Source organism: Octodon degus, unplaced genomic scaffold, assembly GCF_000260255.1.
Source record: "Octodon degus isolate 3935 unplaced genomic scaffold, OctDeg1.0 scaffold00123, whole genome shotgun sequence".
NCBI classification, from domain to species: domain Eukaryota; kingdom Metazoa; phylum Chordata; class Mammalia; order Rodentia; family Octodontidae; genus Octodon; species Octodon degus.
Window position 1 is genome coordinate 2,312,413 of NW_004524699.1, and position 27,462 is coordinate 2,339,874.

The following is a 27,462-nucleotide window of genomic DNA, read 5'->3' on the forward strand; positions in this document are numbered from 1 at the left end:
GTAGGTGCTTTAGACCACTGAGCCATCTCACCAGCCCCACTTGCTTCTTCTTGAATGCTAGTATTCTTAGCAACCCAGCTCCGACCCTGCCCTTGATCTGAGCTTGCTTTCTGGCCAAACTTTTTCAATCATTCCACTGTGCCATTTGCTCTTGATTCTCAAAGCAGGGCCACCTGAAAGCCCCCCCCACAGCACCCAAGTCACAGCCTGAATGCGCAGCTGCCATGAAATTCTCTGCACCAGATTCCTCTACTGTCCTGAATCTCACTCTCCTGCAAAGTCTGAGACACAGGCCAGACACAGGCCAATTACCCAGCCCAGAGCCCGACCGCCAGCGGAGCCCCCACGCCCAGCTGGCACCTCCTGTGCTGGCCTTCAGTGTTCTGGCAGCTTCTCCAAACCTTGCCCCGCTCTCCCCATAAGCCACGGCTTCTGAGCCACGTGAGCAGGCTGCATCAGAGCAATCACCCCACTCTCGGTACTAACATCCACCACAGTTACTTCTGTTGTTGAGACACAACAGCTGACACCCACAACTCCCGGCTCACGACTCTGCAGAGGTCTCAGGCCATCCCTGACCGGCTCCAAGGCAGGGCAGCCTGGCAAGAGGAGGATGGCAGAGGAAAAAGAGGCCGTGGCACGTGACAGGAAGCCAAGAGGGATCAAGGAAAGAAGGAAGATAAACCAGGCCACACCTCCTCCCAACAGCACATTTCACTATCAACTCATCAGTGGACTAATCCATTGAAGAGTACCACGCCTCAGTGACCCAATCCTCTTTCAAAAGCCCCATCTATGAACTTACTATGCATTTGGGGACATCTACATAGATAGATTGATTGACTGACTGACTGACTGACTGACTGACTGACTGACTGACTGATTGATTGACTGATTGATTTGGTACAGGGTCTCACCACCCAGCTCAGACTCGTAGTGATCCTCCTGTCTCAGCCTCCTCATGCTGGGATTACAGATATGCACCACCACACCTGGTTTAAGTGGCCGGTTCAGTGCACCTGGGGTTCCAGGGCCAGCACGGCATACCGTACCAGGGATCAACCCCGGGTCCTTGCGCTTGCCAAGCAGACACTTAGACTGCCAAGCTACCTCCCCAATCCCAGAGGACACCTAGATATAAACGGTAACATCACCAACCTCAGAGAGAGGGTGCGAGAGCCTACACCTCCTCCCAGCTCTGTCTACCTCTAAGTGCTCCACAGCTAGCTGAGCTGTCCTGCGGCCAAAGACCCTGTGCATTGTCCGCTCCTCGCTGTCACCTGTGTAGCGGGGACTTCATGGTCTTAGCACATAGTGTGGCCAGCCAAGGGATGGATGGGAGGATACAAGAAGGGAGGAAGGGGTGAGGGGTGGGGAGACAACAACAGACGGAGGAGCAAGGGAAGGATGGAGGGGTAGAGAGCAGGGTGACGGGGCAGCAGGTGAGAGGCAGGAGCAGAGAAAGGGAGGCAGGGCACAGACCAATGCCGGACCTAAGGGCCGACGCACGCACAGAGACTGGATGAGCGAACGAGCGAGCGAGCGAGCGAGCGAGCAAACGCCTTTGTCTACCTCAAGAAGACCTCACCCACCCGAGAAGCTCCAGAAGCTGAGAGGCAGCTGCTCAGAAAACGAAGGCCGAGAGTCAGACCCTGGAGGATCCCTGAGATGGTCGCACCAAGCTCATGAGCGACCGGGCAACGAGGCGCTCTCTACGCCAGCCCGAGACCAATGGCAGGCTGCCCTTACTGGTGCTTTCCCTGCTCTGAATCCACTGTAGGTACATGGGAGACAGCCGGACTGGGGGAGCAGAAAGAAGCCTCCGTGCTTACACCCCCAGACGTGGATCCTCGCCTCTCGATGACCCAGAGACAACACGGCTCCCATGGCAGTGCAAGGGCCAGGCTTAGGGACTAACCCTCTGCCACGGGCCTCCCCCACCCAGAGGGGACAGCTGCACTGGGATCCCGCAGCTCCTCCTCCCAGAGAGAGACAGGCGCCACCCTCTCCTGGCTAACCCTCGTCCCAGCTTGGGGGCGGACAGGGGCAGGGAGGGAGGGCACGGCAACGGCCACAGCTCCGTGGTCTATGTGGCGCCTCTCAAGCAGGCACAGGGGTCCCTACTGGGGACCGTGCGCATGGCTCTCCTCACTGGGTGGCCCGAGTTACAGATGGCAAAATTACCCAGGGGCTGGGCCAAAATACCCTTCCAGAGAAAATGCCATCAAGAGCCACCAGCAGTGACAAGCAGAGCCAGTGAGATCCCAGACAGCAGCAGCCCCTTGGGGGGCACCCTGGCAACCCCGTGTCCTCTGGTTCCAGGCCTCATTGCATGTGCTAATCACACTCCCAGAAAACCACCCAGGCATGGAGGAGGGTGACAACAAGAGACTGAGGCAGAGCAGCAAGCCGGGGACAACGCTGCCACTGAGGGATGAGGAGCTTCTCCTGCTGCAGGGCACCAGCGAGGCACACAGTCCTGGGTGGCACAGTGCCCATTACCACAGCCACAGGCAGGACACAGGCCCAAAAGAGGCCCAGGCGCAGTGCCGGTGTGCAGTGTGGGAAGATGCTCTGGCCACAGCCCCTCCCAGCTGCTGCAGGAATCGGGAGGACACTGCAAGGAAAGGGTAGAGGGGCAGCGAGCGGATGGGCCTTCAAGGGCACATCGCGGCTGCCTGGACAAGCAGTCCTGGGGAAACTGAGTCTTGCGGCGAGGCCACTCCCTGGTGATGGTGGAGCTGGGCCCATCAGGTCCACAAGCCCGGCTCCTGGCTCGGCGGGGCGAGCACTCCACCTTTACAGACAAGAGGAGAAGAAGCAGTGACAGGGACACACAGCCACCCAGCAAGAAGCCACGTCTCCCAGAACGTCTGGCAGCCCCCCACGGGGTCCCACAGTGCCCAGGCTGGACACTGAGGGTGTCCCACGTACCCACACGCCTCACACAGCCCACGCAGTCACAGGCCCAAGTCACCTCACCAGGGCCTGATGGAGCCCGAGGTCAGAAACTGAGGCAGCTTGACCCCAGGGCTGGACGGGGAAGGCAGCCCCACGCGGCCCGCTGAGCGCAAGCCCTGCTCCTCTCCGAGGCCCATGGTCTCCAGGCAGGGTGGGCGGCTGGGCCCTGCCCACCATGGCTCAGCCCGGGGGTCTGAGCACTGACATCACCTCCAGTCCTGGCACCCCACACTATGGGACCTCCCGCATCCAGCTTCCCCAGGCAAACGCCTGGCACAGCAAAGCCAGGCCACGACCGGCCCAGGAAGACGCGGGCAGACCAGGGTCAAGCGAGCTGGAGCCACCAACACAGTGCCCGAGTCACCACAGGGCCTCTGTGAAACCAGTCTGGCCAGGAAAAGGCCAGCCCTCAGCAAAAGCCTGGCCACACAGTTGGCCGGCCGACTGACGGGAGTTCAATTCAAATTTATGTACGACTTACTTACATCATTGCATTCCACTGCAGCAAATTAAGAGCAAACGAAATTATACACTGAGTCCTTGGATTTTTAACTGTGGCCAGGGCTGGGCGTGGCCCGCCTCCTCTCCGAGTAACACTTTTCATACCAGCTATGTATGTGAGCGTGAGAGAGAATGTGTTTAGGTGTGGAGGAGGGTGTGCATGTGGGCGTGGCAATATTCGTGAGCACAACTGTGAGAGCCTCCCAAGTGCTGTGTGAACACACATGTCCACAGGTGCAGTGCACAAACATGCTCGGATCTGCAGAGTATGAAAGCGGACGAATGTGTGTGTACAGACACCTGTGTGTGGATGGGCACGCTCAAGGGTATGAGCAAGTATGTGTGTGCGCGCGCGCGCACACACACACACACACACACACACACACACGAGGTTCCAGCTGGCTCCAGAGTCCAGCCCAGACCTGCAGCCAAGGGGGATCAAAGCCACCGGAGCCATCAGGAACAAGGCCGCGGCGCTGTGACCCCCTCACAGGAAGGGACACTGCACGGCACCACCCAAACCTCGAGATTCCACGCCAGCTGACACCCGAGGCAGGGGAGGAGGCGCACCACGACAGGTCCAAGTCCCCGCATGCACCTCTGCCCCGCCGCCTGGAACTTTATGGGCCACAGAGGAGAGAGACGGAAACCTCCAAGAGCCAGGTGGGCCAGAGGGCTCTCGCAGGAGTCCCCTGACCTACAGAAGCTGGGGCAGGGGAGCGCCCGCCGTGCCCAGGTGGCTGCCCGCAGGGAGCCCCCATCACACAGGACCGTCGACACCGTGCGGCTACAAAGACGCGCCTCCTGGACCTGGCTCTGCAGTGAGCGCCACTGCAAATGGAAACTGCTCTCAGTCCATAAATCACGCGCTCCAAGTCCCCAGCAAGGGTCCTCCAGTGAATTAGGCACACGGTCACACCACCTGCGACAATACACGGGCGTCTCCCAGACGCCGCAGCGGGTACTTCCATCCTGCTCTCACCCTCTTTTCCCATCGCTGGGCCCCGCTCACTCTGCTGAATCAGGGTCTCTCCCACTCTTCACTTTACGTTCTCAGCTAAACATTGCCACCGTTTTTAAAAATTAATCAGCCAGTCAGTCGAGCAATGAGTACCTGCCAGCTCCCATCAGCAGGCAGAAAGCCGCCCAAGAGCCGCAGAGACGGCACTGCTGATGCAGGGGGTCCTGAGCCAGCGGTGAAAGGAGAGAGCTCGGGCCTGCTGCGCTTCTGATCCCGAGCCACACCGTGTCAGGCTACACCTAGGCTGGTAGGAAGCCACTAACGAGTGGACGTCCCCAGGGCCTCTGGCCTGGCCTCGGGCGCCTCCATCAGCAGGAGCCCTCACAGCCTGCCTTCCCTCCACACACCAGGCCTGAGACACCTGACACCGGCTACTGGCACGGGATAGGGAGCGACCATCCTGCTGGCCTGGTTTGGTGGACAGCTGGGAACCAGTCTGGCCTACACCTGCCCGGCATGCAGTGGGGCTTGGCGGCCAGCCCCATCCTATTCCTGTGGCCCAGCCACACTTGGCCACTGCATCCATGCCTGAGCCAGGAGACGGGGTCCACTCACCTTCCCGAAGTCTCGAACATCGAAGAGGTCAAAGGGGTCGAACAGCTCGCTGTTCCTCAAGCCAAACTTGTCGTGGCAGACTTTGAGGAAGGTGCGGATGTTCTTCAAACACAGGAACTAGAGGCAAGAAGGAAGCAGTCAGTATAGCCAGCAGGCCAGTGGGATCGCAGCCGTGGCAGCCTCGAGCGGCACACTGCAGACAGAGCCCAGAGGGCAGCTGGGAGCTGGCTGCAACCGGGGGGTAGGCCGGGATGAGCCAGGGTCAGCTCTGCACTGTGCCCCTGCTGTCCAGAGCCGCAAGCCTGACAGGGCTGGCTGGGAAGGCCGCGTCCCCCACCAGGGCGCTTGAGAAGTGGCTGGAGGCTCCCTGGCTCCTCCCCGCCGCTCACAGCTGCCCGCCCCCCACCTTGCCCACAGGTGCCCAGCACATGCTAACGCTGACCATCACGGCCTGAGGTCAGCAGGCACGGCAGAGCACGACATACATGTGACTTCCCACGGCCCAGAACCCCTAATTACTGCAAGGCCACGGAGTCAATGGCCAGGAACCGTCCCACAGGAAGCCCTGCAGCCCAGCGGTCAGCAGCGGTGGCCACGTGGTAGAGGGCCAGAAGCACAAGGCCAGAACCTCCACATCATATATGGGTCCCCTCCTCCCCACCTTCCCACAGCCTGTTCCAGGATCCACGTGCCTGTGGCAGGCAAACAGGGAGGGGAGTGGTAAACGGTACCAGTCCAGGCCTCGTGCACAAGCAGCCAGCGAGGTAGCCCTGGGTTCAAGTCCCACCTGCACAAGAACAGCACAGCAGGGCAGCCTGGTTTTCTGGTGTCCCTGCCTCCCTGTGTTAACTGTGTACCTTGACAACACACAGCGACACTTGGCACATGGGGGCCACCCGCCCTAATCCAGCTCGGCACAGGTGTGCAAGGCCCGGACCCTGGCAGAGACGGTCCAAAGTGACTGGGACTTCAGGCCTCTCCTCAAACCCCCTGCCGCCCACAGAAACAGACAGAGGGCAGAGTCAGCAGAAGGCAGCAGGCACTGGAACGGAGGCGCCAACGCCTACGTGTTCTCAGGCTGGTGCGAACCGAGCACCAGGGAACGCGGCAGGAGCACTGTCCCTGACACACACCTCTGTCCTGCAGCAGGCAAGGGCCCAGCTCTGCGGCCTCGGGCCACACCACCTGCCCTGCCAGGCTGGGTCCTATGCAGGTGACCCACTTCCTTTACCTCAGAGTCACTCTCTGGCCCTGCGCCTGTCTGTGTCTCTCCCTGTGTTCACTTTCTTCTGAACACCCAAGGTCACCAGAAAGGTGACCCTCCTTTATCCCTAAGCTCCAGAGCCTGCATCTCCTAAGGACAGAGGTGTCCTCTCCCCAGTCATAGGCCCATCACCAAAATTGGGACAGTAAGCCAGGCCTGGTGGCGCACATCCATAGTGTCAGCACTCGGGGTTGAGGAAGGAGGATCGTTACCAGTTCGAGGTCAGCCTGGGCTGCAAAGTGAGCTCAAGGCCAGCCTGAGCTGCATAGGGAGACCCTGTGTCAAAAAGACCAAAAAAAAAAAAAAAAAAAAAAAAAAAAACCCAGAACACTGACACAGAAGCCACAGAAGCCAAACTTAAATTTCTTCACTCCCCATAAAGGGCAACCAAAACGTCCCTTTATGACAACAATCTGCAGGGCCCCACCCAGGACCGCACACCACTTGAGTTGTCACGTCTCCTTTGTCACCATGAACCTAGAAGAGGGTTCTCCAACAGCCCTTTCCAGGGTGTCAGCAATGTCCTCCAGACCAGCCATCCAAAAGAGCAGCCACACAGGCGCACCACCAAGCACGACGCCCAGCGGGAACCTGAGGTGCTTGTTTTATTTTCGCTAAATTAAAGCCCTCCTGTGGCTGCTCCAGACAACGTGGACCTCAAGGCCTCCTCGGGCTGTGAAATAAGACCTGGTGATTCCGAAGGACACAGACCATCGGGGCAAACGATCCACTCACCGGAAGTCGCCAGAGTTGTTCTGGAAGTTTCTCTGGGCACAGACCTCATGGGGTCCAGGAAGAGCGCCCCCCCCCGCCCGCCCCTCCTGCCTCCCTGTTAGCACAGTGCACGGCACGTCCCTGTCACACTCCCCGTGCCGAGTTGGAGCACACCTGCTGGCACAACGAAGCTCCTTTCCCTGTCCCTACCCTCCCGGCCCCCTTTCCCTGTGGAGGATCTGCGTCCTTCCCGCTTACCACCTATCTTTTATTTTGCTCCTTATTTATACTTTATCCGTTGCTAGAGGGATCACGCAACCTAAACGCCCGTGAGTGGTACGTCCTGCCTGCTTTCCCACGATAAAAAGATGAAGGTCATGGACGACAGCCGGGGGGCCTGGAGACAAGGGACCACGGGCGCAGGCCACGTGACAACGGAGCAGCAGCCAGAGTGACATCGCTCTGGCCAGCAGCCACCAGGAGCTGGGAGGGCCTGGACCCACTCTACCCCAGAACCCCAAGAAAAACGGGGGGCGCAGCACTGCCCCAAGCTCAGGCCCCCACAGCAGAAACAGCTGGCTCAGGGCACTGACACGGTCAGCCCACAGTGCCCGGCTCTGCGCCCCGCACACTCTGCTCTAGGGCAAGGGCTGCGGCTTCCAGCCTGGCTCAAGTATTTTTTGCAATCGGCCATCTCTAATTTCCTCAAAGCATTTATTTTACTGCCTCTTCAGCCTCCCGTTTTAGAGTTAATTACATGGGTCCTGACCATAATCACAGCCGGCAAGGCCAGGCGTCCTTTCTGGGCTCAGAGGAGCCAGCGACCCTTGCTGGGGACCAGCCTTTCTGCCTGGCCTGGCCCGGCGCGGCCCTACCCCACCCTCGGCCACTCCGCCCAACCTGGGCTTCGGGAATCCTGCCTGGTGCTGCTCAGTGTCCATCCAGGGCACCCAGCGGGGCAGGGAGGACTTCTGCTATGACTGTGACAGGCTGGAGAGAAGGGGCTGGCCGCTGGCTCAGTGCAGAGTGGGTACCCACAGCCCGGCCCGCTCACAGGGCACGTCCTGAGGCCCCTTGCTTGTGTTTATTTGTCCAATTTACGCAAAAGTAAGCTGAGGCAGGAAGCGCTAAGGGCCTCAGCACCTGACCGGAAGGCACAGATCCAGGAAGAAGCTGACATCGGTGTCAAGACGGCCTCGGGAGGGCTGCAGGCGGGGTGGGGCAGTGCCAGGGCTGCACCGGCGGCAGCACCCACAGCTCCTCCATGGCTGTCTTCCTCCCTCCTTCACCACACGGTCAAACAAACAAGGCCCAGTAAGAGGAACAGCCTGGCACCCCCATTCTGATTTCGGGCCCCTTCCTGTCCACCAAGGTGGGTTCCTCCTCCCCACACAGCCCCAGAGCCAGGGGGACAGATGGCCGGGGCCTGGCTGCTCAGAGCCTCGCCATCCCAACAGCAGGGACAGGCAGGTTCTAGAAAGGGACTCAAGGGTCTGGGACAAGAGGAGAGTGAGGGCCACCCGGCACCCAGCCACACCACCCTGCTCGGGCCTAACCAAACTGCTGGAAGCCCTCTCAGCCCCACGGATGTGATCAGGATGAAACCAGATTAGTACCAGACACCAGGTCCCCACCAGGCTCGGCCAGACGCCCAGGCCAGGGTGCTGCCCTATGTCATCTGTCACTCAGCTTCAGAGAAGCTGGGGGAGGGGGGAACAAGAGGTGGCCCAGGCCCACCAAGGCCACTTCTGTATGTGGCTATAAAACCAAATGCCCCACTCGGGACCACCCCACAGGCTGGGGAAGACAGCTTTGGGGGAGGGAGGGCCCCTGAGGCTGCAAGGACCCTCCTACCACCCTCGCAGGCTCCAGGTACTGCTGGACGGGGCACAGGACAGGCCTGCCTGCCCCTACGGACAGGAAACTACGTTTCCTAGGCTGGCCGCTACAGTGCCCCGGTGGCCAAGACAGAGTAGCAGGCGCCTGGGTGGCTGGCTGTGTGCACCTGGATGTCTCATCCCTCCAGCAAGGGCCTGGCCGGCCCCTTCTGCGCCGACTGGGGCACTACACACACCAACTCATGGCCGTCACAAAAGCCCCGCTGCACTCCGGGTTTTCCAGAACTCAGGGGGCCAGACCAAGCCACCGCCCACTCCCAGCTCCTTGCAGCCATCCCTAGAAGGAGGCTGCCAGCAGGGCCCTGCCCTGCCTGAGGCCGCTACACTGGACTGCTCTGCCCTCCCGGGCCGGGTCACCCTGTGAGTTGGCACACACATCCAGCTGGCATCAGATAACCATTCCACCCGTCTCAGCACCCCTGCTTGTGGCCACACTGCATCACAGCCCCCGCGGTGGGCACAGCTAGCACCAACAGCTCGGTGGCTGCCGGCTGTGCCCTAACCTGCTTCTACTCAACCACCTCTGGGCCTCCCTGGGCCAGTTTCTTCATCTTTAAAATGGGCAGGAAGAATTCTGCCCCCTCCACAATACCGGGCCCCTTCCCTGAAGGCAAGAAGGGACCACGGATGCTGAGACACTCTGCAGTCAGCCAGGCACCTGGCGACCACCCCCAACTGTCCGCCCCCAGCCATTCCAGCAGGACAGTGGGGAGAAGAGCCCACCCCAGCCACCCCTCTGTAGACCTGGGGACCAACCCAGGAGGGCCAGCGCAGCAGCTCCCAAGCTCTGAGGGAGACAGCTTCTCTCCTAACCTGCCCCTCCTCTGAGAGCCAGGACCCCCACACCCTGCCGTCACACTCTAGGCCAGGCTCTGTGCACTCCGGGGACACAGGGAGCCTCGCAGACCTGAGCGACCTAACTAAGGCCCATCGCGAGCGGTCCTCACGCTCCCAGCTGAAGGGGCGTGGGCGGCCCAGGGCGGCTGCCGAGTCCAGTCGTGCTGATCAGAACTCCAACTAGCAGCAAAGGATGTCTTTGGTCAATAAAAAAATGGGAAGGCGAATTAATGTCTTGTTTTATTTATGCCGCGCTCATTCCAACAACCATTTAAAACAGCACTGCTACCGCTTAATAGGTGCAGCCTGTCAGAACAGATCAAATTGGGGCCTGCGGGGTGGACGCACGGGCGATCCTGGGTGACAAGCTGGCCAGACACTCCGCAGCGTGGGCCCTGGATCTACGGGTTCCCTCTGGGTCCAAAACACCCCACGCAAGAGAGCAGCACCCGGAAGCAAGACAAACGGACGTCCACAAGGCACCCTGGGCTGCCCCTGCGGTGTATGAACAACCCACTTCCCCAGCAACAAGGACCACGCAGGGGCTTCCACGATGTGCACCCCACTGCCCAGATGATGGCCCTCACTTCTCCAGACCCATCTCTGCCACAAGCGCCCAGACGGAGGGACTGGTACAGCCACAGCCACCGCAACCCACTGACCAGCCAAGCTCAGATGCAGAAACCAAGGCTCCAACTCCCTGGCCCGTGGTCACACATACACTGCTGGGCTTCCCTCGCTGTCCCCAGGGCTGCTGTGACGGCACCAGGCCAAGGAGATACTTCGATGGCCAAGCTCCCAGGAAGAATCCCATCCCGCTCCCACCACCCTCTGCTGCAGGCAGAGTGATCTGCAGTGTCGGGACTCCATTACGTCTGGACAATTTAACAAGAACACATCCTCCGCTCGGGTCCATTTCCTCACGGCGCGTGCAGCAGCGGGGACAAGGTGCCAGCCGGGTGTGTAATGGACCCCACCGCCTCCACAGGGTCTGGGAGGCCAAGCCAGGCCGCCCCTCCCCCAGGAGCAGGGAGCCAGGCCAGGCTTCCTGTGTGCCTGCCCGCCGAGGTTTGCTGGGGCCGGGCAGGCGACAGGCAAGGGGGCAGCAGCATCCACGCCGACCGCTTGGTTGGCTCAGGTTGGTGGCAGGAAGGGCCAGGGCAACCGTGTGCGGGAGCACAGGAGCAGCTCGCGTCCTGGCCTTCCAGGCCTCCGTCGCTGCGTTCCCCGCCCCCCTTGGCACCCCACCCACCTGCCCACGCAGCCCACTCATCCCCAGGGAGAAAGGAGCCCATCCAGGAAAGACGATTCTGCAGACAAGACGAAACAACTCAGACGTGGGGCCTGGCTGGGACTGACCCCCACCGAGCGCCCTGATGCTCTACCCCCCTCCGGTCATCTTAGTGGCCAGAGCACGGGACACTGCCGGCTCCACACGCACCTTCGTGGCCTGAAAGTCGCTGTCCCCGCTCCCCAACTCCTGTCTTCCAAGCGCTCACACTGCCTCCCCACCTCCGCCTTCCACACGGCCAGCCGTCCCTGGGCCACCTGCTCACCCCACTCCAGATGGTGCTGTGAAAGGACAGGCAACTTCCCAGGCAACGGAGCAGCGGCTCAGCTGGCTGCTGGGGGCAGGGCCCTGGCAACAGGGGATTCGCAGATCTGATTCCGGAGCCAAGACCCTGAACTCCAGCCCAAGCCACGCATCCCAGGGTGCACCCCCAAAAGCAACCAGGGCAAGAGTGCCAGCGGCTGCAAGTCCCCTCACGGCCTGGGTGTGCCCAGCCAAGCAGTCAAGCTCTGGGCAAAGGGAAGCACAGCACCAGCCTGTCCCAAGCCAGGAGAGAACGGCTCCAGCCTCACTTTCCCCAACAGTGCCCCGTCGACAGACACAGAGCAGGGACCCACTGTGTGCTGGCCTGCCGCAGGCTCCAAGGACACAGAACACGGTCCACTCTGAATCTGCCACCCCTGAAAAGCAACCCCGGAAGACCTGCTCAGCAGTGGCTAATGGCTTCCTGGAGCCTGAGGGATAAAGAGAGGCCCCGGGTACCCAAGCTTCAAAGTCAGGGCCAAAGCAAAGGTTTTCAGCGAAGTTGGCAGGAAATTGCTTTCCTGGTCTCTCTCTAGAACCAGCTTCCCTGAGCTGCTTCTGAATGCTGGCGGGTTATCAGCTCTGCACCTCTTTTGGCTGCCCCCGCTCTCGACTGCAGCCCCTTCCCTGCGGCAGCCGAGCCCCGCGCAGGACCGGAAGCCACCCGTGAAGTCTCTCCTTACTCCGGACACTTCATCTTCTCCATCTCACCTCCTCTTCTGGAACGCGGCCTCTGAGGTCACAGCGTGGTCCTCCAGCCCTCCCGACCCACCAGCGCACCCCGGGCACCCGGGACAACCCAGCTGCACACAGAGCCGGGCACAGCACCTCAGCAGCGCTCACCCAGCTGCTCCTGCCTCGGCCTCCCCAGTGCTGGGGTTCCAGGCGCGCACGTGTCACCACGTCCTTGTTATTAGCCTTCGTGCTGAGCTGAGAATACAGAGAAACTTGACGGCAGCAAGAAGGCCCCAGGCAGGAGGGCAAACTGCAGCCCATCTGGAGACCCACGGGAGGGTCTCCCACGTGGGTGACATCTCATTCCGGAAGGGTCTTCCACTCCCTCCATACCCGAGTTGGAGCTGCGGCCAGGGGCACTGGATGTACCCTAGAGGTCCCATCCCACACCCCTGGGGCGCACCAAAGCCCCCTCTGCTGGAAGCGGCCCTGGCTGGACGCCTGGGAACCAGAGTCCATCAGCAGCCTCCTCTGCACCCGAGGCCCTCCACACCTACACAGAGCCTCAGTTTCCCCCTGCAGTCAGTGGTAGCAGTTCCACAGACACCCCGCCATCCCTGGGGGTCACTGGTGCTAAGGGTGCAGCCCCAGAACAAATGGGAGCTGGACTTTTAAAAGGCGGGGCCTACCAGGAGGAAGTGGGTGTGTCCCGGGAGGGAACCTGTGCCTGGCTTTTCTGGTCTTTTCTTGCCCCCCAACCCCCGCTCCTACCCCCAGCCTCCCCATGCCCCAACCCCATTCCCCCCTGCTCCCCGCCCCCGCAGGAGGTAAGCAGGGTATTTCACGAAGCGTGGGAGTGTGTGTGGAGACAGACAAGGATCCCCAGCTCTTGAGGCTGGAGTCCGGACAAGGGGGTCCAGGCTCCTGCGCTCCCCGCTCCTCCGCTCCTCCAGCAGGCTTGGCTACCGAGTAGGACCCCTGCCCACGACCTCATCAACGCCCAGCCATGCCCGAAGCCACCTCTGATGCTACGAGTCTGGGGGACACGTGTGCAACACAAAGCCGGTGGGTTGGATGTGGCTCCCACAGGACGCGCCCTGACCAAGAAGCTCAGCGGTGACAGCTACCTGAGGCGTCTTTGCGGATGCAACTGTGTGAAGGATCTCGAGATCATGCCAGGTACACAGCGGCCCTGGGAGCTGAGAAGAGTGTCCCCCGAGAAGGGGCACGTGGCCCACACCTGTCACCCAGCACTGAGGGAAGCTGAGGCAGGAGGATCACAAGTTCAAGCCCAGCCTGGGCAGCTTAGCGAGACCTTGACTTGAAATAGTTTTTTAAAGGAGCTGGGGATGTAGCTCACGGTGGAGAGCTTGCCTGGCATGGGAGAATTCCCAGACGCTCAACCAATCAATCAGTTAATCAATCAGCAAGGGCTGGGATGTAGCTCAGAGCTCCCAGGGTTCAATCCCAGTGCCAAAGAGGGGGAAGGCAGAGAAGCCGCATGAAGGTGAGGGCAGGGACGAGAGCGATGCTGCCAGACACCAAGAAGACCCAAAGCCACGGGGACCCTCCCCTGGAGCCACGGGACCACCCCGGCCCAGGGCTGGCCCTGGGAGCAGCGGAGGCCTGCCATCGCTTCCCAAGGCGACAGCTTGGTGCACAGCCTGGGGCTGCACCAACCACACCCAGGGACGTAAGACTTCCTTCTCCCAGGTGCAGCTCAGCTCTATGCTCACGAGGAGCCCCGCCTCGGTAGGTAGGTGAGGCTGCTGCTCGTGTACCGGGGTGGGCATGCGTGCCCACTGCAGTGAGCAGAGGGGTGTGCGCCCAGTGTGTGGGGCTGCACTCATGGGCACGTGTGTGAGAACAGCCGCGAAAGCCCAGCAGAGGAATCTGCAGGTGGACCAGGCCCCAGGAGCCCTTTGGACTCCATGCAGGCAGGGCGAGGTGGAAGCATGGTTCTCCCCCATCTCCCCTTTATCTCTGCGCAGCACATGCAAGCTTAACAAAGGGCAGATGGGCACCCCTCCATTAGAAAGCGGGGATCCCAGGGCTGGGAAGACAGCTCAGTGGAATATGTGCTTGCCTGGCAAGCATAAGGTACTGAGTTCGATCCCTGATACCACCAAAGGGAAAAAAAAAAAAAAAAAAAAAAAAGCTCGAGCTTTCCACAGGCCGGCCAGACAGCTCAATGGACTACAGCACCTGCTTGGGCAGACACTAGGGTTAAATCGCGGGTGTGCTGTGCCAGCCCCACCCCTAGGGCACCCTGAAATTGAGATTGAGATTGAGACGGGTTATGTTGGTGAGCGCCTATAATCCCAGCACTTGAGAGGCTCAAAACAGGAGTCCGTGGGGCCGGGGAGATAGCTCAGTAGAATAAGCACTTCCCTGGCAAGCACAAGGGTCTGAGTTCAATCCCCGGTTCCACCAAAACAGTCCAGATTTGTGTAGTAGGACCCTGTAGGCCCAGTGGACCCTGTACTAAATACATAAAAAAGTAGGGGTCCCAATCCTTCATTTGCTCGGCCCATCTCCTGTCACCTGGGGCACCTCAGTCGCCCCAGAGATGGGGCTCCACCCTCACCTGCTGCTCTCCTGCCCAGTTCACACGAAGGTCAGGAGCCAGTGGGCCAAAGGCCACAGGACAGAACCCTGTGCCCAGCATGGCGGCCCTGGTGACCTCAGACAAGGTTCGGCCCTCTCAGAGCCTCAGTTTCCCCATCCAGGAGCCCTGGAGTTCTGAGGAGGGAGGGCAGGAGGACTTCCTGCCAACGTGGGGTAGTCTGCACCCTGTGAAGCAGGCCCTGGATGGCCTCACCCTCACCCCGCCACCCATGGCCCCGGCCTGAAGCCTCAGACCTCCGGGTCCCTGATTCTTTCTGGAGTGGCGGCAAACCCAGGACGCGAGGCGGGGCTGAGGGCTCTGCCTTTCCACTGTGGAGTCCCCCTTGTAGTGTGGCTTCGGGCATTTCCTAAAGCTGCGCCACTTGGCTGGGTGTGGGCGGAGCAGACCCCATCAAGCATGGAAACAGCCCTCAGCCTGAGAGCCGCCTTTTTCCCCCACAGTGAACTAACTGAGAGCTGGAAATTCCAGTTATGCCAGCGCAGGGCAGCAGGGGGGTAAGGACAGGGCTCTGGGCTGGCTGGTCAGGAGAGTCCGCAGCTGCAGGGCCGTGCCTGCACAAAGCATGCAGAGCTGCCCACCTGCGCGCTGCCCAGCGCCTGCCCAGGCTGCCTGCTGTGCTGCTTTCTCTCCTGCCCTGCAGCGACAGGGGACACTGAAAGTCCTGGACAAACTCTCTCTCTCCCAGTACAGAGACCAGCACTCCACGTAAAGGGAAGCAGAACCCTCAGACCTGGGTGACCCCACAGTGCCACCAAGCAGACAGCAGCTCCCAGAGGGGAAGGACGCCTGGGAGGGTCACCCATCAGCCCTGCAGGCCCCGCCCAGGCTCTGTGCCACAGTTTCACTTCTGCAGGGGCCCCAGCTCCTCGCAAAGGCCTTTCCCACGGGACACTCGGGTGGGCGGCTCCTCCCAGCTCAGAGGAGGGAGAGAGTGAGAGGAAGGCGGGCGGTGGCCCAGGAAGTCACCCCTGCAACAGAGTAGGCATGCAAGGAACTTGGGTCTCTCGGACACGAGTGTCAGCCAGCACAGGTGGGAGGCAGGTGCCGTGCCACCCCACGTGCCCGTCACCACCCAAGGGCCGCTGGCTCTACCAGGCAAGGACCCACCCCTCATCCGGTCTATCCATCCTGCAGCCTTTGCCCCGGCTTCCAACCCAGTCAGCCCTACTGTGCAGGTGCGGTCAGGTTGCAGGGCCCTTGTGACAGCCCCCGGAGGAGGAGGGGCGAGGGAGAGGGAGGGAAGGAAGAAGAGGGAGGGGAGGGGAGCAGAGCAGAGTGGGGGCTGGGAAGGGGATAGGGAGCAGGGTCACCACCCACCCCGCCTACCCGCCTGGCCCCAGGTGCTACTTTCGAGGATGACAGCCCAGGGAAGTGAGAGGGCAGCAGAGCGCGCCAGCTTGTGGGCAGAGGAGCAAGGCAGGGGTGCAGCAGAGACACGCGAGCTGCAGCCAGCGAGGCCCTCCCCAGCCGGGTGGCAGGGGGACGCGGAGCTGGGTCAAGCCCTCGCCCCCTCCCCTAGAGGGCCCAGGCACCCCCAGAGCAGCTGGACCAGAGGAGGAAGCTCTACTGTGTACTCGTGAACCCCAAAGGGACCCCAACGTCCGGAACCTCAGATGGGGACCTAGGAAGGGGCCTCAAGATTAGGCTCCAGGGGAGGTCACGGGTCAGGGCCAGGGCCAGGCTGGCCCTGAGCCATCAAGCACCATCTTCCTAAGGGACAAGCAGGAAGGGCACAAGAGAGGCCAGCTGAGGACAGAGGAAGGGGCCGGAGCAGAAGCCGCACGAGGCTCTCGGGGGAGGAGCGGGTGGCCCGGAGCACACCTGCTAGAACCGCGCTGTGTTACTTTAAGCCAAACCCAAGGTTTGTTTCACTTGCTGCAGCTGCCACAGGACTCAGCACAGGGACAGCATGGAAACACGGATGTCCCCTACCTATGACTGGGCAGAACATCATTACACCAGATGCCCCCAAAGACCCCATGGGGCTACAAGCACCCTTGACACGGGGACCCCCAATAGCTCGACTTCTGAAATTTGCAGTCACAGCTCAGTTCCCACCAAGAAGGTTGGGGAGCCACTTGGGGACCTGCAGGACCCCCGAGCCCAGCACCCGCAGGCTCACCCCAAATGCCACCAAGGACCTCTGACCCCACCCCCATGGCCACAAACATGTACCCCCCGAGGCCTTTCCCAGAAGAGTGGCCCTGCTTGAGCAGCCCAGCCAACCAGCCCTGCCCGAGCAGGAAGCCAGGCCTTCATCTGCCAGAGGAAACCGGAGTGGACAGCCCTCTCCTCCACACCAGGCCGGGCTCCCACGCCTGCCAACGAAGGCCAAGGAGGGAGTGCCGGGGAGCTGGGCGGGGCTTCTTTCTTGGAGGACAGCCAGCCCGCAGGGTGCTGCCTGGTCAGCCACCCTTCCTGATTCCAGAGAAGAGGGGCAGCTTGGGCTCATCGCTAGGGTCATCGCTGGGCCTATGGAGACTCCCGCTGTGCACTGGCTAAGCCTGGCCACGGAGCAGAGCCGGTGGGGACAGGCCAGTGGGGTGTGGGAGGAACACAGGGGCTGGAGCAGAAGCGGGCACCTTCAGGCATGCCAGGGGCTCACAGGCAAGAGGCAGGGGGCTGGGGTCCCAGGCCCTGCCGCCCCAACATGGATGCATACACAGGAGGTAGGGCAAGCCCAGGACCTGTGAGACTCAACAAGCCACGCCACAAGCCACCTCCCCACCCTCCTCGGTGTGTTCTGCAGACATCCTGAGGCTGGAGACCACCAAGGCCACCTCTGCTTCCTCACTAAGTATCCTGAGAGCAAATTGCCCCTGACCTCTGAAGTTGCAACTCAGGCCCTCTGACCTAGACCAATCTCCAGGGGGGCAGGACGCCCTCTCAGACAAGGCCCCAAGGGTCCAAGCCAGGAGGAGGCAACAGTGCCGTCAGAAAGTCAGGGTCCCTCGACGCAGGAACCATAGCTCTGCATGTTGCAGTCCCCACTCCATCCCGGCAGCTTCTGGGGCCCTGAGATCCTGGACAGCAAGGCATCCCTACCACCCACACCTCTTCCGTCTCTGAGGTCTGTGCAGCTGCCCCCCTTCTGGATACAGGGCCCAAGGGCTGGCCAAGGGGAGAGCTGCCACAAGACCTCAGTGAGGGCTGGTGGCCAAGTGAGCCATCCACACAGGCTGGCTGACCACCCGGAGCAGAAGAACCCAGACTGCTGGCACCCCTCCCGACCTAGCCCCAGGAAAACCTAACTATGAGTCCCACCCTAACTCCCGGCCCCACGGGGATCCTGCCAGAACCACCTCACTGTCCCTCCCTCCTTGGCCCTGCGCTGATGAGCATTCCCCAGCCGCCACCCCACTGGATGGCCTCGTGGAAACCCAGAGGCCAGGTAGAGGGCTGTGCCACACCAGAGGCAGCAGCTCCCCTGGAGCCCTCAGGAGCAGCTGGGAGCAGGGCCTCACTCAGGCAGAGGGACCAGGAAGGGACCCCAGGAACAGGCGGAGCTGGGGCAGCAGGGTGGTCCTCCACCTTCCCCTGGACACAGGGCAGCAAGCTCATGGGCAGGACACCCAGAGGGCAAAGCCCACACCACCTGTGCCCCTGGAGTCAGGTCACCTCCAGGGCCCACAGAGATGGCTCCACACTGGAGTCATCCGGCAGGTCCTGCCCTGGCCGCCCAGTGTCCTCACAGCTGTCCCCACACGGCACCAGCGCAGGCCTCCACAGCAGGAGGGCTGCAGATGCCTACCACAAGCAGCTGCCCTGGACTTCAGGTGTCAGCAGCTGCTCAACACCAGAGTGTGAAATGTCCCATTCTGTCACAGCCAAGGTTCATTTGTCGGATGTGAGGCAGGCGTGACTGAGGCACAGAGAGAACCTGCTCCAAGACACACTTGACTTCAGACACATCTGCACTGCTCAGCTCTCCCATCACTAGCACAAAAGACATGACACTCACAGCTGACAGGAGGAGGACTTTAACCAGGCTCACGGATTCCGGGGACTCGGTCCGTGGGAAGCCAAGTCCAAGCCTGGAACGTGGCAAAAGGGCCACGTGGGACAAAGGTACTTAGTTCACTAGGCAGCCAGTGCCAGAGAGGATGGAGCCAAAGACCAGAGCTAGAAACTGCCCAGGCCACACCTGCACGACCCATCAGACACTGCCGGAGAGGACCCCGAAGCCAAGCTGCCTCTCCACGGTAACCGCTGGTGCGTCTGGATGTGAGAAAACACGCTGCCGTGGAACCTGTGAGATAAGGGGCGCGGGAGGGTGCATGGGCCGAAGAGAGGAAGAGCCATTTCCCACACGTTAAGGAGGGTGTAGTCCCTGACCTACCAACAGAATGGGGGATGTGGCAAGCAACTGCCAAGCGCCGTCCTTTGGATGGGAAGAGGGCTTGAGCCCAAACGTGTAGGACGGTGCATGCAAAAAAACACATACATATGTGCGCCTGTGTAACTGGGTGCCTGTTTTTATGATGAACTGTAGAAAAGGACATTTTAGACAACCACCAGAAAACCAAGACCCACAAAAAGTACCAAGCTCAAAGACAGCTCTGTGGAGGAGGAGAGAGAAGTGTGCGAGGGCAGCCCCGGTCAGGGCTCACTCCTAGGTGCCCCAAGGCAGGGCAGTGGGCTGACTTGGGTCACGAGGCTGCCAGACACACAGCTGGCGCCTGGGCTCAAGAGTCAGCCTGGTCCCCGGTCCTCAGCCAGCACACCTAGAAGTCACCGAGGTTAGCGCTCACCACAGCGCGCAGCAGAGTCGGACAGTGCTGGCCGTGACGCCCCCCAGCCAGCTGCAAAGACAGAAACCGTACGTGCTGAGCCCCAGTGCGCATGCCACGTGGAACCTCCTCCAAAGCAAAGGCCAAAGGGCAAAGTGTGGCCTCTGCCCTCCTCCAGACTGCTGCCACATGGCCCAAGGCCCTCCCTCCTTCCCTCACCTCGCCACACGACCCCTCCTGAGGGCAGCCTGTCCACAGCACGCCCGGCCACGTCCAGGGTGGGGCCCTGACCCCTGCAACAGGGCGCCCCCTGCCCTGAAGAGGACACTCAGCTGCGGCCAGATGCTCAGGGAGCAGCAGACACGGGCAGCCTCACACTTCACAACCCACCCCAGCCCTGGCCAGCCAGACACAGAAGTGGCATCCTGGGGAAAGTGGGGGTGCAACCGCTCCAGGACCCCACTCTCGGTGACAGCGCCCCGCCACTCCTCCCTGCTCTGGCGGCGACCACAGTCCCTCCTCTTGGGCCTCGCCAGCTCAACAGATGTTTTGTTTAAGCAGCTAATTTACCACAAAATGCACCCAGAGAAATGAGAGGCTGATCCCTCCCAGGGTTTATTTGCATGAGAGGGAGCAGAGTGAAGACCAACACTCTATCTTCCTTTTGTGAAAACACATTTTATTATACACGAGTTCAGAAAAAAAGACAGCACTTGCCAGCACATGAATTATGGGTAGCAATGTGTAGATGGGCACAAATCCTGGCATGCTGGGAGCCAGCTGACACCTCGAAGGACAGGACGCTGAGGCTGCAGGGTCGGGGCCAGCCCACCTTCTCTCAGGGGTGCTGCACCCCCTGGGCCTCCGAGTTCAGAGCCACTGAAAGGCGGGCTGTGATCGCAGCTTTGAAGGGCTGCCTTGATACAGGGCCCCGTGTCTGGCCTGCTCTAACTCATTTCAACTATATCCGCATCCCCGAGGCAGCTGGAGCAACCCAGCCCACCAGGCATGACAGGTGACAGCCCTGGGCCAAGGACCCCAGTGGGTGCCAGGCGCTCCTGGCTGCACCCTTCCAACAAGAACACCTGTCCTGCAGGACCTGCTGCCTGCCTGCCCACCCTCCAGCAGTAGACCTGTGCCAGCCTGTGTGTCCCAGGCCACAGAGGACAGAGCCAGCCACAGGAAGACACTCTACCAGGGGGCGACACACACCTGTGATGTGCCAGCCGTGACACGCAGGCCTCCTGTATGAGCTGTCTCCCATGTGGCTGCAAACAACCACACCTGCACATGGGGACCCAACACACAGGCTGGGTGCAGCCCAGGACCCAGGCCACAGCCTCAGTCACAGCTGTGGACGTCACACACCACGCCTAGGACACCTGGGCCCTGACTTGGCGGGAGGTGGCCAGGCTTGTCCCTGGCATTAAAGGTGGCTTTCCATCCTATGGCAAGGGCCTCAGAAGGGGACAGAACTACAGGAGAATGGGGCCCCCAGAGCCTGCGGGCAGGTGCAAACCCCCAAACCACCAGAGGGAGGGGTGGCTCCACCCAGATCTAGGAGACCATTCCCACCCTAGTGTGGAGGAACCAGGCCCAGGCTCCTGACCCAGAGGCCACGCTGACTCATCCACACTCGGGACACCCATACACACTCAGCCCGGAAACCCCTTGGGGCTGCACTGACTAGCCAGGCTGTCTCCTGTCTCATAAGTGCTTGTGTGCGTGCACACACACACACACACACACACACACACACACATATGCTGTGGGGGGCTCTGCCCAGCTTCACGCAGGAATGCCGTTCATCCACGCTCAAGTCTGTAACCACTACCCAACGCCCCCAAGACATTGCTGAAATTTCGTCCTTAGCCGGTCCTTATTACAAGCACTCACTGTGGTGCTGTCCCCGCCTACCACCAGCTGAGCCGAGACATGCCTCTGCAGGAGCCGCTAGAATCCGGACCTGTCAACGGGGCAGCTCTGGGCAGGCACAGGGCAGGGTGCCGGTGGGGTGGGGCAGGGCGGTGCGGCTGGGCTGCCCAGAGAAAATCAGAGCCAGAGGCACAGATTATGCTCCTAGGGAGAGAGGGCTCACTTCAGAAGGCCTCACCACAGCCACACCTTTGCCATACCTAAGGCCACTGGGACCCAGACCTGGAACAGGTGACCCCAGAGCTCAGTGCCACCAGGCCAGTTGAGCCTTCACCGGGCGTTGAGCCATCCGCAATGGGAGGCTGTGTCCCCACCACCTCCTGGGAAGTGCTGAGTCAAGGAGGAAGCAGAGGGTGCATCTGGGAAGCCGATCCTGGGGGGACAAGGGAACTCGCAGGGACCCCAGACAGCTCAGCCCTGGCCCAAGCAAGACATGTGGACAGGGGCTGGTGAGATGGCTCAGTGGTCTAAAGCACCTACTTAGAACAAGCTTAGCAAAGCGCAGGGACCGCGGTTCAATCCCCCAGCACCACATGCCAGCCAGCCCCGCCCCCAGGTGGGCTGAGCTGGCCACACGCACATACACACAACAAATAAATAAACTTAAAAAAAAAAAAAAAAAGACATGTGGACAACCCACGGAGAGCACACAGGCGGGGGCATTAGGATGAGCCCCTCAGTGCCCAGAGGCACAGAACCCATGTCCTCCCTGACCCAACACCCAGTAAGGCCACAGCATCATCTGCCGCAACCCCAATATGGCTCTGAGCCAGAGCCACCAGTGTCAGCCTAGGAACCTCAGAGAAGACACCTGCCGAAGTCCCCAGCATGCAAGGAGGGCAGGGACCCCCAGCCCCTGCACATACCCACCCCTAAGCAGCCCTGCGCCATGCTCCTGCCTAGGAAGGCTGCCTGGGTGCTGACGTCACCTCACCCCACATCACAGGCAGGAAGGAGGACCCGGGTTTCCGGGGCCAGGACAGAGGTGCCCGACACATACTGCTCCCTTCTCCCCATTCCCATGACGGGGTGCTGGGAGCCCCAAAGGCCTAACACGAGGCCGGGTCCCTGGACAGGACAGGCGAGGTTCTTGCGGCCCCACCAGAAGCACACAGACATAGAAGACCGAGGTGGGGCTCCCAGAGCCCCCTGGGCGCAATGCAAAGGAGTGGTGAGGTAGTGGGGACAGCACGAGGACCAGGAGGATCGGAGACCAGGAGACCGGGAGGTGGGGAGGAGCAGCCAGGAAGGTGGGGCTGGGACACCCCCACCCTGCACGCCTGTCCTTCAAGGCTCACTGTGACTGCTCCTGCCCCAGGGTGGACCTGTGCCTTCATCACTCGCAGGTCCTGCAGCCTCTTCCCGAGGCACGGGAACCCCCTCTTTGGCCATGCTTGCACTTAGGGTCCCCCAAGTCTTCAATGGGCCTGCATGCCGGAGTGAGGGTAGACGGGGGAAATCCCCAGCTGGCTGAGACAGTCTGGGCCCTCACCACGGAGCGCTTCCCCCAGGTCACAGCATGAAGACAATGTGGCAGGGCAGCTGAGAGACTCTGAGGCAGATTCCAACCAGCTCAAGTGTCCACTGGGCCATGAGCCGGCGTCCCTGCCCCACTGACGAGCCTGGCCCCAGGACTCACAGGGTCCCCGGATGTCTACCCAGGGACACTCTGCCCATGGCAGGAGGGCGGACATGGGACAACCTTGGAAACTAGGGAACATTGACGGGCGGGAGACGGCAAGTGCCAGGGGGCTTCCTCGAGCAGAGCCGCGCCACCCCAGGACAGCAGCCAGGAGCCCACGGGCAGCGCTGGAGTCAGGGCGTGGGCAGCACAGCGCAGCGCAGCGCAGCGCACACAAGAGAAGGCGCGGTCCGGACCCACAGGAGATGCTGGGCTCTCTGTGTCCTCACCCACCTCCCCTGCCAGAAAGCCTTCCTGTGCACTCACCCGCCTCTGTGGCCGGTGCCTGGCGGCAGGTGCTCCACAAATGGGACAAGGAGGCGGCCGGCCGGCAGGCAGGCAGGCGGGCGGCATGCACCTGGCTCCCTCCTGGCTCCCACTCTGCTCACCCACGTACGACTGGTGGGACCAAGGCCCTGCGTTTTGCTGGCTGGGGGGCAAGGAAGTGGCTTGAGCTCCCAAGCAAGAGACTAGTCCTGGCTGGGACAGCCCCGGCCCTACCAGGCCCCAGGACCTCCGTCCAGACCTTGCTGTCCCTCCCCACATCCAGGAACCAGAAGAGAGCCACCCAATCCAGGGCCTGGCAGGGAAGGGGGGGCCTTCAACGGCCCCCAGCCCCCAGCTATGGTGGTGGCAGTGCCCATCAGCCACTCCGGGGGTCATCCGAGGCTCCAGGGCTTCGAGCCAGCTTGCCTGGGGCTGTCACAGCCCTGCCCCACCAATAGCAAAGCTGGTGGGCCCATTTCCTGCCCTGCCCCACCAGAGCCCCTGCTTAGAGGCAGCAGAGGGTACAAGGCGCCTTCACTGATTGGGTGTCCCCAACAAAGCCACTCTGTCTCCCCACCCTACTGTGATACCTCAGGTCCCTGGTGCCCTCTCAGACTGAAGTATGGCCCGGACCCTGCCACTGCCCTGGGGTAAGAAGTCCCCAGCAGACAGTGGGAGGGACAGGGATCCCAGGGACAGGGACAGGGACAGGGACAGAACCCTCGTGTGCCTCGCAGCACAGGCAGGCAGTGGGGCAAGAGGCGAGGTAGAGAGGAGCAGCTCCTGCTAGGTCCTCTAAGCCAGATGCCACAGGAGGGAAGCCAGGGCCAGGGCCACCCGCAGGAGTGACCGACCAGCCACCCAGGCCTGGTGACAGGTGCAGGGTCCTCAGATGCAGACATACCTCTTCACCCCAAACCCCCTGACAGCTTGGGGTGGCCACTGTCATCTCAGGTAAGGAGACTGAGCTCGGGGACCCTGTCACCTGGGGCAGCCAGGTGGCCACATGCCCCCGCCAACCCACTTAGGCAGCACACGGCGGCCAGTATCTCTGGTGACCTGTCTGTGGCCAGAGTCCCATGCACAGAGGTGGGGGATGGAAGGATGGGAGGGACAGGACACCAAGTGGCTCTTCAGCAAGAACAAAGCTCTGCTCTCCTCTCTGACACTTCCTGTTTGCCCAGCTAGCCCACCCCAGAGCTTTGGAGATAAACTCGCACAATGGGAGCCTCCCCACGGCAAGCAGAGCCAGCCAAGGAGCAGGAAAGCTCCCCAGGACAGGCCTCTAGGCAGAGAGGGCTGCAGGAGCCGGGCAGAAAGAAAGGGAAAGGACATCCACAAAGAGCCAAAGGCCAAGGGCTGGCTTGGGAAGCTGGGAGGCAGCCTGGGGGGGCAACAGTGCACAGCACCAGGATGGAGGGCCCCTCAGGTAGGGGTGACAGCTGGGGTCAGAGTCACTGCAAAGAAGAAATATCCTGTGACCTGCAGGAATGCAGTGAAACCCAGAACTCTCCACCCACGAGGTTCCCGTGCAGTGGGGCCAGCCCAGTACACGGAGCGCTGAGGGCTTCGCCACACCAAGGGCCCGCAGAGGAGGCCACAGAACCAATGTTTCCTCCCCAGCTCTGCACAGAGGCAGGCTGAGAGAGGACCAGACTCGAGCCCAGGGAGGAGCGAGGCCGGCCATGGGGACACAGCTAACCGCAGCCCCGCCATGTGGACTGGGGCCCCAGCACTGACCCTGCCCAGACGGCCCACAGACAGCCTGAGCCAGGGAGGGACAGGCGGCCGGACCAAACAGTGTCCTCCAAGCAGGGCGGCCCACGGCCACCTGCCCACGGCCCAGCCAGGGACCCGGTGGCCTTCTGGAAGGTGAGCGGCTCCGGCAAGGTCCTACTTCCAATTCTACCAAGCACAGCCTCCCCGACCCCACAGGCCAGGCCTCGGCCAGGCTTTCTCAGCCAGTTCCTGAGGCGCGGTCAACACACCCTCCTGGTGCCACGCTCTGCCCTCCGCAGCCCTCTGTGCACCAGACCAGGGCCTCGGGACCCCCTGCTCTTCACTGGTACCCACCCCTCCCAGGCAGCTCCTCCGGCAGCTGCCCACCCTGCCGGGGAGAAATGTGGGCCCTGGAAAATCAGGGTTCCTTGGCCTCATTTTCATGAGGGTCCCCAAAGGAGCCTCATCAGAGAGGTTTCCTAGTCACCTTCCCCTCATGAAAGTACTGAAATTACAAGTATTGATACCGAAATTACAATAGCCCAGGCGTGTGCTTGTGTATTTCATACGGACACATCACACCTGCTCCTCCTGTAACAGGAGTGAGATTTCTATGCCCCCCATCCCCCAAAAGATCTGATTTTCACTGAGTGTGGTGGTGCACACCCATAATCCCAGCCCTGGAGAGGCTGAGGCAGGAGAATCAGCCTGGGCCACATAGTGAGTTCAAGGCCAGCCTGCAGTAAACAGCAAGACCCTGTCTCAAAAAAGAAAAAAAAAAAAATCTGATTTTCACCCCACCAAAACTTAAGACTTCTTTCATTAAATACATTATTAAAATCAGTATCACGTATTTTTACTTTTTAAATATGACCACGAGAGTTTTTTCTTTTTGGCAGCTTTGGGCACTGAGCCCACGTGTCAGGCAAGGGCTCTGCCAGGCCCCTGTTTATTTGTCTTTTAACTTCACAAAAAGGTCTCAGCTGCTCAGCTGCCCTCGGACTTGTGATCCTCCTGCCTCAGCCTCCCAAGTGGCTGAGATTACAGGTACGAGTCACCACACTTGGCTCCAGAATGTTTAAAGAAAGATATGATCACATTATATTTCTACTTGGCAGCTCTGGTAGAAGTAGAAGCAAGCACACGCATGGTGTGTGTGGACACACGTGCTACACCGGCGCTGTAGGCGCACACAGTCACACAGCCATTCCCTGGCATGACCCCGAGAGGGCCTGGACCTGGGACGCCCCAGTATTCCTGAGCACCCCTCACCCAACCTTGGCTTTAAGTGCCCTCTCCGACCAAGCAAGCAGTGTTCGTTGAAGAAACAGCCAGTTCCGGGACAAAAGCAAACAGGAGAAGCGCCTGGAACATCTCCGGTCAGAGGTGAGCAAGGGCAGGAGGCGCAGAAGGGGCAGTTCCCACTGGCCAGCCTGGAGGCAGCTGTGTCAGAGATAAGTGAGGACAGTGACAGATCACACCATGGAACAGAGCAGGAAACGTCCAGAGTAAGAGGGGAAGAAACTAAAAGAGGAAGAGGAGAGGAGGGAGGCGGCAGACTGGCCTCGCTCCACGGCCGAAGAACTGTGCTTACGGCGAGGGCAACAGTGAAAGGCGGCAGCGAAGTCTGGCCAAACCCATCTTCCTTGAGAAATTAAACTCAGCATCCCAGCAACTGGACAAATCTACACTATGGGCCACCTGCTGGGGTCCAAGGAAAAGGACATGGCTCGGCGCCCTCCACAAGGGCAGACACGCTACCACAGTCTGTGATCTTCCAGTGTCAAGGTCAAAGAAAACAAGAAAGGCAGAGAGGAGCTGGCAGGAAACAAGGGAGCGCCAGGCTGACCGGAAACCCGGGTCCCGTCGTTGCCCGTGCTGTGGTCACAGGGACGGGCACCCTTGGTGTTGGGCCTGCCAACCCACCCACAAGTGGCCCAAGAGAAAGCTACATGCCTGAGAACTCAGCTAGAAGCCAGAGCCGTCTGCACATTTCTGTAAAACATCCACCACGCCAAACAGGTTCCTCGCTGCCCTGAGAGTGGGCCTTCCCTTGCCTCCCCTGCACCTCAGGGACTCCACATCACAAACTTTGGCCAGCAGGGAGCCTAACACTTGCATTCAGCTGTGCCCTGTAACCAATAGCGGCCCTGGGGCACCCTCTGGGCAGCCCCAGGCAGGGGCTCAGGAGCTATTCCTGGAAGGGGGGAGCAGAGGAATGGAAAAGCGCCCCCCACTGGGAGACCAGACTCTGCAGGGTCCCCAGAAAACACCCAGAGTGTACAGCACCCTTCTGGCTTGCTCCAGGAAAACCAGGTCTCAAGCTCAGCAAAGCACGTGGTAGGTGGTGCCCGTGGTAGGTGGTGCGCGCAGTCGGTGGTGCCCGTGGTAGGTGGTGCCTGTGGTAGGTGGTGCCCATGGTAGGTGGTGCGCGTGGTAGGTGGTGCCCGTGGTAGGTGGTGTGTATGGTAGGTGGTGCCC

General features: G+C 61.0%; 1 protein-coding gene across 3 annotated transcripts in view; it reads right to left on the reverse strand.

Moving 5' to 3' along the window:
- Vav2 (vav guanine nucleotide exchange factor 2) overlaps window positions 1-27,462 on the reverse strand; it is a 126,484-nt gene that overhangs the window by 95,250 nt on the left and 3,772 nt on the right. For all 3 annotated transcript variants that reach the window (XM_023700412.1, XM_004640409.2, XM_023700410.1), the window contains exon 2: window positions 5,039-5,155. In XM_023700412.1, the coding sequence (XP_023556180.1) occupies window positions 5,039-5,155 (117 nt within the window). The remainder of the gene's footprint in view (window positions 1-5,038; window positions 5,156-27,462) is intronic.